Source organism: Nerophis ophidion, linkage group LG20 (genome assembly GCF_033978795.1).
Source record: "Nerophis ophidion isolate RoL-2023_Sa linkage group LG20, RoL_Noph_v1.0, whole genome shotgun sequence".
Taxonomy (NCBI): domain Eukaryota; kingdom Metazoa; phylum Chordata; class Actinopteri; order Syngnathiformes; family Syngnathidae; genus Nerophis; species Nerophis ophidion.
The window spans coordinates 32,823,464-32,837,472 of record NC_084630.1 but is presented as its reverse complement, the minus strand read 5'-3'; the positions used below and the strand labels follow the sequence as shown (position 1 = coordinate 32,837,472).

At 39.4% G+C, this 14,009-nt stretch overlaps 1 protein-coding gene across 1 annotated transcript in view; it reads right to left on the bottom strand.

Moving 5' to 3' along the window:
• LOC133539013 (meiosis regulator and mRNA stability factor 1) overlaps window positions 1-8,644 on the bottom strand; it is a 31,958-nt gene extending 23,314 nt beyond the window's left edge. Inside the window, 3 exon segments of the mRNA XM_061881009.1 lie at window positions 515-727; window positions 8,305-8,500; window positions 8,624-8,644. Coding sequence (XP_061736993.1) covers window positions 515-727; window positions 8,305-8,442 — 351 coding nt within the window. The 5' untranslated portion in view covers window positions 8,443-8,500; window positions 8,624-8,644.
• Window positions 8,645-14,009: the final 5,365 nt, after the last annotated feature.

Here is a 14,009-nt window from a genome sequence, read left to right as displayed (position 1 = left end):
TGACAATGGGACTGCAGTCCACACCACATATATAGTAGCCAGGAGAAGACAAGTGAGATCCATGCAAGGAAGCAGGGAGAGCAGAAACAGGTGGAACTGAAGGTGCCAAACAGGCAGAGGAGCGAAAAAGTCTGGGTTGATTGCATGGAAGAGAATCAGCTGGGTAGGTGTGATAGACCCCTGAACAGCAGGGGCAATGGGACTGCGCTGAAACAGGCTGGGAGGTAGCAATGGAATATGACCTCTGAGGTTTGTAGCCACAACTGAGTAGGGGATCATAAACATCATACCCAGGGACACAGCTACAGCTGTGTTTGTGCTGATCAACAGTTGAGACTACAGAGCAAGGCCCACACGTGCCAATTCTACTGCTGCTGTAGTTAGGTGTTGCCAATGAGTCAGGGGCTATGTAGTGGGGGACAACACCAGCTATACCACTACCAGCAACAACTCCACCATTTGATAATACATGGCCCTCTGTGAAGCAGTGATCACAGTGGGCGCTCGAGCTTACTTTGGGGCTAGCCCCTGCTTGTGGCTGTTGTGGTGGAAGCTGTTGTTGGGGCGGGTTTTGCGTGAGATGGGTAGCAAGCAAACAGGGAGGAGGCAAAGGGAGGGGGGCTGAAGAAAAAAGCTGAGATGGTTGGGAGGGCAATGTGTGGTGCAGAGGGGGAGGTGGGACATCTTTCAATTCCAGCGCAGTGTTTCTGCTGTCCATGTCATTTTCCTAAAAAAACACACAATATAAGTACAATGATGATATTTCAGTTTCTCCAGGATTTCACGGGTTCTTCATGTGATTGTTGCAGCAAAAAACGCCTGATTTCGTGGCAGCTTTTTTCCAAATTTGCAATGTTTTAAAGCTTATTTGCTTCATTACCTTTACATACCCTTGTGATTTTATGAATTTGTAATTATTGTTTAAATGTTTTTGTAAGCCTAACCCCAAAACACACAACAATAAAAAAAAAAAAATGTAAAATATGTTTTATTTGCATCTTAAATTAAATGCTTTTCAACATGTCAACAATTCAACAGTCTACCAGGATCTCGCAGGCGTTTAAGATGCCCGAATTTGCTGAAACTATTCCCAAAAATTGCAACAGAGAATGAAGTTAAGTGTAGCAATACAATTGCTGAAAAAGATGAAAGTTGCAAAAATTTTTTGGATTTACCCTACGTAATTATACTGTAACAGGGACATTTGCTAAAAGTAACGAACAAATAAAAAAACTGAAAAAAGCATATGACCCAAAACGGCACACAATGTGCAAAATATTCTTGCTACTAAAATTGTATAGCCTTCACATGAAAAACATTCAGTTTAATATAGTTTTTGCTAAAGACGAGTAAATAATATATATATTTAGGAAATGACACTTTGTATACCCGCTGTACACTGATATCCAAGCTTAATTTCTAATGTTCTCCCTTGAAATACTGTACTGTAATAACGGTTGAATGGTGTACTTGCTATTGTGAGATACTGACAGGCATATGTATATGTTAAAGTTATATTCAATATCTATTTTATTCATAAAGTGTATATTTAGGTTTAGTGTATTTAATAAAAATCTTAATCAACAGTGTGCTCCATCTGCTGGCATGTTTATTGTTTGTACATGTGACCAACTCTCACAGTCGTGCAAGGTTTTTAAAACAAACACCACCAAAGGCTGTTTTATATTTTTATTATTATTATTATCATTATTGCTATTACTGGTATGTCTTATCTGTTCTGTCGTTTACAAATTGAAGGCACTCTTGCATTCATGCATATTTTACGGTTGAAAGTTGATCGTAAACTTTTGTTTACGTTCCAACACATTGCACATAGTTTACCAACACTTTCGGTGAAAACATTGTGTAACGGTTTTGAGTGATCTATAACAATGATTTTTGATTGTAAATGAGTAAATAATGAGTACCGTATTTTTCGGACTATAAGTTGCAGTTTTTTTCACAGTTTGGCCAGGGGTGCGACTTATACTCAGGAGCGACTTATGTGTGAAATTATTAACACATTACCGTAAAATATCAAATATTATTATTTAGCTCATTCACGTAAGAGACTAAACGTATAGGATTTAATGGGATTTAGCGATTAGGAGTGACAGATTGTTTGGTAAACGTATAGCATGTTCTATATGTTATAGTTATTTGAATGACTCTTACCATAATATGTTACGTTAACATACCAGGCACCTTCCCAGTTGTTTATTTATGCCTCATATAACGTACATTTATTCAGCCTGTTCACTATTCTTTATTTATTTTAAATTGCCTTTCAAATGTCTATTCTTGGTGTTGGGTTTTATCAAATAAATTTCCCCCAAAAATGCGACTTATATATGTTTTTTTCCTTCTTTATTGTGCATTTTCGGCAGGTGCGACTTATACTCTGGAGCGACTTATGTGTGAAATTATTAACACATTACCGTAAAATATCAAATATTATTATTTAGCTCATTCACGTAAGAGACTAAACGTATAGGATTTAATGGGATTTAGCGATTAGGAGTGACAGATTGTTTGGTAAACGTATAGCATGTTCTATATGTTATAGTTATTTGAATGACTCTTACCATAATATGTTACGTTAACATACCAGGCACCTTCCCAGTTGTTTATTTATGCCTCATATAACGTACATTTATTCAGCCTGTTCACTATTCTTTATTTATTTTAAATTGCCTTTCAAATGTCTATTCTTGGTGTTGGATTTTATCAAATAAATTTCCCCCAAAAATGCGACTTATATATGTTTTTTTCCTTCTTTATTGTGCATTTTCGGCAGGTGCGACTTATACTCTGGAGCGACTTAGACTCCAAAAAATACGGTAATAAATGAGTAAATGAAATAATCTCTCATAAAGTAAACTAAAGATCAACGATAAGTTTTTTTCAGAGCGGATACCGAATATTTTCAGTCAGGGAGGTCGATAGCAGATACTTGGAGCCGATATTCATTCGCAGTAAAGTATATGTATATATGTATGTATATGTTAGTAAACAGCTGGACAAGGCTTTAAGTTGTTTCGTTTAACATAATTGTTTAGGAAACGTCAGACCAGTAGCGACATAATGTTTATTATGGCGCCAATGTGGTTAATTTAACACCAAACAACATCAGGAAATTTCAAAAACACCTTCATAACGTGTGTCTCAGATGAGCATCAACATTCGCATTTCAAAATAAATCTCCGCAGCACAGTTTATCTTTTTTAATACAAAATAGTGGTGTTTTATATGTATATATTGCATTTTCTGATGTAGTGTTGTTGTAAAAAAGCCAATACCGATAAAGAGGCCAATATCGATATATGTTAAAAAGGCAAATATCGGCGCTGAACATCAGCCCAGCTGATAATCGGTCGACACCGAATGTAAACAAGGAGGTGAAGAAGAAACTGTCATACAAATATCAGGTCTGGTTAAAATATAGAGATCAGGGTCTTTAACTTGAATTGCTGTTGTACTCTGTCTTATTGTGTTAACATGTGCTCAATGTTTCTTTACAATTGTTGATATATTGTCCGTTACCATCGTTGCCTGTTCAGAATTCTCTGAATGAATGTAGACATTCAGACAATGACATTTCTTGTTCAATAATGACATATCAAATTAACAAAGATTCGGATGTATCAAGTTGAATAATAAAACAGTAAAAAAAAAAAAAAAAAAAATCTAAATGGTAAATTGGTTGTACTTGTATAGCGCTTTTCTACCCCTTTTTAAGGGGCCTAAAGCGCTTTGACAGTATTTCCACATTCGCCCATTCACACACACATTCATACAATGATGGTGGGAGCTGCCATGCAAGGCGCTCACCAGGACCCATTAGGAGCAAGGGTGAAACGTCTTGCCCAAGGACACAACGGATGTGTATTTAATAACTAACCCTAATGTACGATATGCATCACAGGGTTTCCCCCATGTTTGCCAAGATACCTGTGGCGGTGGAAACATGGTTAGGTGCGTGGCCAATATGACATTAAAAACTAATCTTTTATTAATTACAGTATAAACACATTTTGTCTTGCTCTATTTTTCAATTGTTCCTGCAATTGTACAATGATAATTTAAGAATGTTGTTTCCTACAGATTTATCCAATCTTTTTAGTCACTCTTTCTTTATTACAAACGACTGGCAACAAGTCTTATTGTGGCGGTCCGTTCCCTGTACGATCAGTGCCAGAGCTTGGTTCGCATTGCCGGCAGTAAGTCGAACACATTTCCAGTGAGGGTTGGACTCCGCCAAGGCTGTCCTTTGTCACCGATTCTGTTCATAACTTTAATGGACAGAATTTCTAGGCGCAGTCAAGGCGTTGAGGGGTTCCGGTTTGGTAACCGCAGGATTAGGTCTCTGCTTTTTGCAGATGATGTGGTCCTGATGGCTTCATCTGACCGGGATCTTCAGCTCTCGCTGGATCGGTTCGCAGCCGAGTGTGAAGCGACCGGAATGAGAATCAGCACCTCCAAGTCCGAGTCCATGGTTCTCGCCCGGAAAAGGGTGGAGTGCCATCTCCGGGTTGGGGAGGAGACCCTGCCCCAAGTGGAGGAGTTCAAGTACCTAGGAGTCTTGTTCACGAGTGAGGGAAGAGTGGATCGTGAGATCGACAGGCGGATCGGTGCGGCGTCTTCAGTAATGCGGACGTTGTACCGATCCGTTGTGGTGAAGAAGGAGCAGAGCCGGAAGGCAAAGCTCTCAATTTACCGGTCGATCTACGTTCCCATCCTCACCTATGGTCATGAGCTTTGGGTCATGACCGAAAGGATAAGATCACGGGTACAAGCGGCCAAAATTAGTTTCCTCCGCCGGGTGGCGGGGCTCTCCCTTAGAAATAGGGTGAGAAGCTCTGCCATCCGGGAGGAACTCAAAGTAAAGCCGCTGCTCCTCCACATCGAGAGGAGCCAGATGAGGTGGTTCGGGCATCTGGTCAGGATGCCACCCGAACGCCTCCCTAGGGAGGTGTTTAGGGCACGTCCAACCGGTAGGAGGCCACGGGGAAGACCCAGGACACGTTGGGAAGACTATGTCTCCCGGCTGGCCTGGGAACGCCTCGGGATCCCCCGGGAAGAGCTAGACGAAGTGACTGGGGAGAGGGAAGTCTGGGTTTCCCTGCTTAGGCTGTTGCCCCCGCGACCCGACCTCGGATAAGCGGAAGATGATGGATGGATGGATGGATGGCAAATCTAGCATCCATTTCTGGTGTTGTTGTAGACTGTACTTATATTTCGAGACGTTTAACTTCTGTAGCTTCATGTCTGCGACAAAAAGAGAGCTGCAGAGAGCCTGGCGTCATACTTGCTTCACGTTGCTGGGAGCCTATCTCCGTTGTTAAAAGCCGCCACTGCTATCTTAAGTTTTGAAGATCGCTGTTTGCGGGTATAACTGATAAATTAAAGTATGTCCAGACCTGTTTCCTATACAAAATTTGTAGCGCATTATGAAGCATAAAATACGACAGCGGAGACCCCGGACTATTGAACGACTAAAACTCTACATAAAACAAGAATGGGAAAGAATTCCACTTTCAAAGCTTCAAAAATGTGTTTCCTCAATTCCCAAAGGTTTATTGAGTGTTGTTTAAAGAAAAGATGATGCAACACAGTGGTGAACATGCCCTTTCCCAACTACTTTAGCACGTGTTGCAGCCATGAAATTCTAAGTTAATAAAGTTAAAATAAAATGTATGTGTTTGAACATCAAATATCTTGTCTTTGTAGTGCATTCAATTGAATATGGGTTGAAAAGGATTTGCAAATCATTGTATTCAGTTTATATTTACATCTAACACAATTTCCCAACTCATATGGAAACAGGGTTTATACTAAGAAGAACGGCCTACTGAAACCCACTACTACCGACCACGCAGTCTGATAGTTTATATATCAATGATGAAATATTAACATCGCAACACATGCCAATACGGCTTTTTTAGTTTACTAAATTACAATTTTAAATATCCCGGGAGTTTTGTCTTGGAAACGTCGTGTAATGATGATGTGTACACAGGACGTCACGCGTTTTTAGGACGTATGAGCGCTACGCACACACACACACACACACAGGTAAAATTTGTCTGCTTTAACGGCATAATTACACAGTATTTTGGAGATATGCGTTGCTGAATCTTTTGCAATTTGTTCAATTAATATTGTAGAAGTCAAAGTAGAAAGATGGAGTTAGGAAGCTTTAGCCTTTAGCCACACAAACACACGGTGATTCCTTGTTTAAAATTCCCGGAGCTGAAACTTTACTATGGATCAGAGCGCGGTCAAGCAGACATGAATCCCAACTGAATGTCAACCAGCAGGTTTCGGTGAGAAAGTTGTGGTTAAAAAGTCGCCACTTACGGGATATCAGCTGAGCTTGTGTCGTCCGTACAGCTGCCGTCGACAGCCGTGAAACATGGCGTCAAGACACCCTTGGACAAACCCCTCCGACTATCAGGTAATATTAAACTCACTAAAACACTAGCAACACAATAGAAAGATAAGGGATTTCCCAGAGTTATCTTACTAAATGTGTTTAAAAACATCTGAATACGTCCCAATGCTATTGCGTTTTTTTTTAGCTCTTTTTTTTCTAGTCCGTCACTATCAATATCCTCAAACACGAATCTTTCATCCTCGCTCAAATTAATGGGGAAATTGTCGTTTTCCCGGTCCGAATAACTGTTTTTTGTTGGAGGCTCCCATTAAAATCAATGTGAATTTGTGAGGAGCCCTCACACTTGCGACGCCATCGTCTGCGACTTCCGGTAAAGGCGAGGCTTTTTCAGGAAGTACCAAAAGTGGCGAACTTTATCGTTGATTTTCTCTACTAAATCCTTTCAGCAAAAATATGGCAATATGGCGAAATGATCAAGTATGACACATAGAATGGACCTGCTATTCCCGTTTAAATAAGAAAATCTCATTTCAGTAGGCCTTAGAAGAAGGTTGTCGTCATTGAGTTATCACACTGTGTCAACGAAGAAGGAAAAAGTGTTGTTGCGTGTCTCGGAGTGAAACACAAACGTGTGCATCGAGGAAATACTGCCGAAATTGCATCTGTTAGCATAATATGGACAACAAAAGCTAAAAAGAGCATCAAACTGTGTATTTTTTTTCTGGACGCTGCAATACATTCTATTACTTACTTTTGTTTTTAGGGTGTTGCGGCTAACGCGTTGTCGAGCGCACGTCCACAATCAAGTAAATACATTAAGGGGAAACCCTGCATCCTGTAATTGGAAACTGAATAAGCAAACATTGTTAGAAAACGTACAAGCTAGCTAAAATATTTAAGTGTTCTATAATAACACTATTTAAACTAGCGATCTTCTCATCCAGCTTTTGTGCTGCCGATTCTGATCATCCATGAGCGAGGTCGGCTGATACCAATAAGATACCGATAACATGCATTAACTCTACATTCTTCAATGTATTTAAGGTGTGTGCTATTGATAGTTCAACAGTATCTATGAACTATTTAAACTAGTTCCTTATTCCCTTTAATTACATACAATTTATTGAGCAAAACTAAGTCAATAGTACACAATAATTAAAACGCAAAAATTATCTGCTACTCATTTAAACCCTTAGGATTGTTCTGTTTCCAGGGACTTCCTGAATTTGTAAAAATTAAACCCTCGAAAAATGATTTTGAGAAATTTAAAATATCAATCTGATCACACTCGTATGGACCACATATTGATGATACCTGTAATAGACACCACCAATGTATGGATCGATCTGCCCTCTTACGTGTGATGTACTGACTGTGACAATACTGAAACGCCAACAGTTGAGTTATCCTCTCTAGACTCATTTATTCTACTTGATCATTTAATTACGAGTGCTTACTTTCTGTTGTTACTTGGTTCCATCTACATCTCTTAAACATTATAAGCACTTATTTATTAGTATTGTTTAAAGCTAGGTTACCTTAGCTGCTAGCCTCCCTGTTCCTGGCTTTGTCTGGGTGTGTAACATGTTCAACCTCGTCTTCTAGTGACAATACTTGATACTAAGAAATGTAGTTTACCTTTTGTGATTATTATTAGTTTAGGGGAGCAACTCCAGTGTATGGAGACAAATAATTAGCTGCTATTCGCTTGTCAGCCAAGGAAGATCAACATTTGTGATTGACTTTAAAAGGCATTAATCAGCAATGACCGATTACATAATTTTTCAGGAACACCAACAAATACTGACAGGGATCGAACTGTTCAATAATGAAACTTTTCATTTTCCCACCAATATGCGCTAACTTACACATTCCCATGAACACCGCATAAGGAGATCTGGACATACCCTTTTATTTGCCTGAGAAGGGACAGGTGTGTCTTTGAGGTTCCATAGAGGAGTCAAGCCCTCCGTTTTAGGATGACTGAGCCATGGGGAGTTTGTAGGGCTGCACTCGGATCTCTCCTTTCCCAGTCCTTCCATCATACAACCTGGAGAGATCTCTCACCATACTTTTATCTCCGCCCTCTCTCATTCTTTCCAGCTGGAAGAAACAAAAGTGCTTGGTGACTCACCTGACTTTAAGGAGAGTATTAATGTATACAGCACACGTGACTACAAGGCAAAACATTTAAAGGACTCTTACTGCAAAACCAACTTTTCTTACCTATCGGTACCTGGTGTTGTATATTTGGGATGTCCATAAGTCCTGAAATTTTGAAATCAAACCATGATGGTATGGCGGAAATATTTTTAAAAGAATCTTTCCTTCCTTCATAATTTTGCCAAACAAGCTGTTTGGAATTTGCTCCTTTTGTGAGGTCAACGGATTATTCATATATGGTATAAATGTGCCCAGAATGCCTTGAGTGCGTCCGCCATCGTACTTTGCGCTGTATTTAATATGCTCCTTCTTTTTTGCCATCTTTTTGTTGTGGGGCAGACTACCTCGTACATACACATGTAGGGCTGGACGATACATCAAATATACTCGACATACCGCGGGTTTGTCTCTGTGCGATATAGAAAATGACTATCGCGATATTCGAGTACACGTTCCTCACACAGTTGCTTTTAGGTGCGGGCAATACACTACATGCATACCTCACTCTTTATTGTCTCTCCTTCTCACAGACATAAAACAAGCGCACCTTGTTACTTATGTCACATACTGTCGCGCGTGCAACGTCATACACCCTCACGGAGTCGAGAGGTAGCGGAATGGGTAACTTTAGCTGTGATGCTAGCGGAGCGGTGCGAGTGGTAATAAGAGTGAAAGAAGGTGCGAATCTGATAACAGATTAAGAAATAATTAATTCCCAAGAAAAACAGCAGGGGGTTCATCGTCTAGCGGTGGATTGGCTTCAAGCGGGAAGATGTTGAACAAACAACAGTAGTATGTCAAATATGCGGCAAAAACGTTGCTACAAAAAGTAGCACCACTGCTAATGTGTAACATCATTTGAAAAGTTACCCGCTAAAGCAGGGGTCGGGAACCTTTTTGGCTGAGAGAGCCATGTAAGCCAGATATTTCAAAATGTATTTCCGTGAGAGCCATATAATATTTTTTTTAACACTGCATACAACTAAATGTGTGCTTTTTTTTTAAGTAAGACCAACATTTTTAGTGTACAATAAGTCTCTTTTCTTTTAATAACATTGTTATTCCAAAGTTAACCAATATTAAATATAATACTTCTTACCATCAATGGGACATCTTGAACAGGTGCGTTAGAAAACGAATGGTTGGATTAAAATGCATGAGAATTTTTTATAATTTGAACGTTATTTTTAACAGTGTGATTACCAGCGGAATTATTAATTACTTATTGTGTTAAGCAATGTCAGCTGAGTTATCAGAGCCAGATGCAGTCATCAAAAGAGCCGCATCTGGCTCTAGAGCCATAGGTTCCCTATCCCTGCGCTAAAGAATGAAGATTGCTTGAAACTCCGCATGTCAACATCAGCGGCTGGTGCCACACCAACAAAATGCCCAAGCCACCATTTCCAGAACACCACCATATGAAAAAACTTGTCAACAACAGAAGGAGATAACGTCCGCAGTAACCTACCACATAGCCAAGAACATACATTATTTGAGTTCCTTTTTATGCAGCTAATTTTTATTTGACAGTTATTGAAATATCTTGTGTGACATCAGGCACAAAAGTGCACTTTATTTGTTTTAAACTATTGTAGTGGAGTTCTGTACAAAAAGTGCACTTTAATTTAGTGTTGTTTTGATAAGTCATCTTAGTGACATCATGTACAAAAGTGCACTAATAGCTTGTTTTAAAATGTCTCTGACAATCCTGACCTTTGTTTTGAAATTACATGAATGTTTGTGCCATTGCTTAATAACTGTTTAATAAATACAGTTTAGGTAAATTGACTTAGTTGTGATTTCCCTCTCTGCATGAAAGTTTAAAAATGAGCATAAATTAATGCAGTATGTACAAGAATGCTTTAATGTAGACACATACAATCATCATACTGGTGTGATTATATGCATCAAGTGTTAATTCCAAGGCTAAGGCAAAATCTGGATGTGTAACGTGACATGGCCTAAAAATATCAAGATATTAAAAAAAAAGGCCATATTGCCCAGCCCTATGCACATGCATCCACCACAGTTGCCATTTCTGGTACAAACTAGTGTATGGTTCTTACTTGTAATTGTCAGTAGACTCACTATAGAAGCGCAAAAACTACAATAAAGTGGGTGGCGAGAAGACCTAGTCAAAGTGTAGGCGGTAAATAAAAACGGCAAATCCTGAAGAGGCGGTCAGAAAGCGTCTCAACAACAGTCTGCAAAAAACATTTATGCAAAATTTTGACCAAAAAACAGCATTACATTTTATGCAGACCACAATTAAGTGTTTTCATCAATCAATCAAAGTTTATTGATATAGACTTAAATCACGAGTGTCTCAAAGGGCTGCACAAGCCACAACGACATCCTCGGATCAGATCCCACATCAGGGCAAGAAAAAACTCAAACCCAATGGGATTACAATGAGAAACCTTGGAGGGTGTTGTAAGCACAATACCAATGGCGCGCAATTTGCAAAATGCGCAATCACATTTTGCAAATTTAATGTCAAATCAAATCAAATGTTTATTGGATTCATCACTATACAGTGTACATCCACGACAGAACCACTAACTAAACTACAACCCACAACTTTATTACCATTTATTTATTTAACTTGGTTTACTATTTATAAAATATAATAATGTATGGTTACCTTGAACTTGAAATAGGCCACACTTGGTAGTAGTTTAGTCAGTAGTTTAGTCGTGGATGAACATTGTATAATGATGAATCCAATAAACATTTGATTTGACTTTAAATTTGCGCGCCATTGGTATTGTGCTTACAACATCGGGACCGCAGATGTGGCAACCGGTGCAATGGACGTCCAGTGGATCTAGTTTTCAGTGTAGAAAAAAACATTATGATGTGACCCCTTTAAAGCAAGACAATACATCTTAACCTGTGGGTGTATAAACGTTTTCCACCGACTTCTGGATACAGAAAAAAAAATAAGCTGGGGGATACTTTTTTGATGTCCTTTACATTTTTGTCACTAAATAAAAACAAATTTAATGCTGGTCAGATTATGTTAAGCAAACTGGGCAGCACGGTTAGTGCATCTGCTTCACAATCTTTTAAGCACAATACCAATGGCACGCAATTTGCAAAATGTGCAACCGCATTCTGCAAATTTAATGTCAAATCAAATCAAATGTTAATTGGATTCATCACCATACAGTGTACATCCACAACTAAACTACTGACTAAACTACTACCAAGTGTGGATTCAGGCCGGGTGACCTATTTCAAGCTCCACGTAGCCCTACATCATTCATCCATCCATCCATCCATTTTCTACCGGTTATTCCCTTTCGGGGCCGCTGGGGGCGCTGGCGCCTATCTCAGCTACAATCGGGCGGAAGGCGGGGTACACCCTGGACAAGTCGCCACCTCATCGCAGGGCCAACACAGATAGACAGACAACAGTCACACTCACATTCACCCACTAAGGCCAATTTAGTGTTGCCAATCAACCTATCCCCAGGTGCATGTCTTTGGAAGTGGGAGAAAGCCAAAGTACCCGGAGTGAACCCACGCATTCACGGGGAGAACATGCAAACTCCAAACAGAAAGATCCTCAGCCTGGAATTGAACCCAGGACTGCAGGACCTTCGTATTGTGAGGCAGACGCACTAACCCCTCTGCCACCGTGAAGGCCACCCTACATTATTATATTTTATAAATAGTAAACCAAGTTGTGGGAGTAGTTTACTCAGTAGTTTAGTCGTGGATGTACACTGTATAGTGATGAATCCAATAAACATTTGATATGATTTGACATTAAATTTGCAAAATGCGGTTGCGCAATTTCCAAATAGAGCGCCATTGGTATTGTGCTTACAACAACAATACGAAGTAGTCCTGGGTTCAATCCTGGGCTCTGGATCTTTCTGTGTGGAGTTTGCCTGTTCTCCCCGTGACTGCGTGGGTTCCCTCCAGGTACTCCTGCGATGAAGTAGCGACTTGTCCAGGGTGTACGCCGCATTCCGCCCGAATGCAGCTGAGATAGGCCCCCGCCACCCCAAAAGGGACAAGCGGCAAGAAAATGGATGGATGGATGGATAAAAGGAAAACTACCTACAACTTAGCTTTGTGTTTTAAACGACAAAGCAAATACAGTTTAAAGGTTATGATGCAAGGCAACGTTTGATCTTGTGGTTCAGAAAATAATTAAAAAAAATTTAAATAAGCGCGGGCGCCCACGTGTTGGATTTTGAACAGTAAGGAAGTAAACAATGTAGACTAGCACGTTAGCTCCAGCTATCGTAAGTATCCATACGTGTTAAGTTACTATCTTTTAACAAGACAACTAACTTAAACCAGGTAGTCTGGCTAAACCAATATATTATATTTAATCCTTTTTAAAATGTACCTGGCGGTGTTACATGATACAAGTACACTGAAGCTAACAAAGGTTAGCCGAGTTACACGCACACTGCTGTACGCCATTTAAAAGGGCACTTCGGTCACCAACAGCACTAGTTAACAAAATCAGGCGTCGCCTGGATAAATAGTGGTTTTAAATACCTGAAAAGGTCTCGTTTGTCACATCTTTCTCTAACAGACTGCTCCACTCAGCCCGCAAGACAAGAAAACCCGCACCTTTTTTGTAACCTCTGTCTGCCGGAAGGCACCCCCAACTGTCGTAAATTTCAAAATAATTATATTTTTTAGGGGTGTGGGAAAAAAATCGATTCGAATACAAATTGCGATTCTCACGTTGTGCGATTCAGAATCGATTCTCATTTTTTTAAATCAAATATTTTTTATTTATTTTAATTTTTATTTTATTTTTTCAATCCAACTAACCAATACACAGCAATCCAATTCCAAAACCAAACCTGACCCAGCAACACTCAGAACTGCAAAAACAGAGCAATTGTGAGGAGACACAAACACAACACAAAACAAACCAAAAGTAGTGAAACAAAAATGAATATTATCAACAACAGTATCAATATTAGTTATAATTTCAGCACAGTAGTGATTAAAAATCCCTCATTAACATTATCATTAGACATTTATAAACATAAAAAAAAAGAACAATAGTGTCACAGTGGCTTACACTTGCATCGCATTGCATAAGCTTGACAACACACTGTGTCCAATGATTTCACAAAGATAAAATAAGTCATATTTTTGGTTCGTTTAATAGTTAAAACAAATTTACATTATTGCAATCAGTTGATAAAACAATGTCCTTTACAATTATAAAAGCTTTTTTTAAAAATCTACTACTCTGCTAGCATGTCAACAGACTGGGGTAGATCCTGCTGAAATCCTATGTATTGAATGAATACAGAATCATTTTGAATCGGAAAAATATCGTTTTTGAATCGAGAATCGCATTGAACCGAAACAATTGATAGATAATCGAATCGCGACCCCAAGAATCAATATTGAATCGAATTGTGGGACACCCAAAGATTCGCAGCCCTACTATTTATGGTTATGG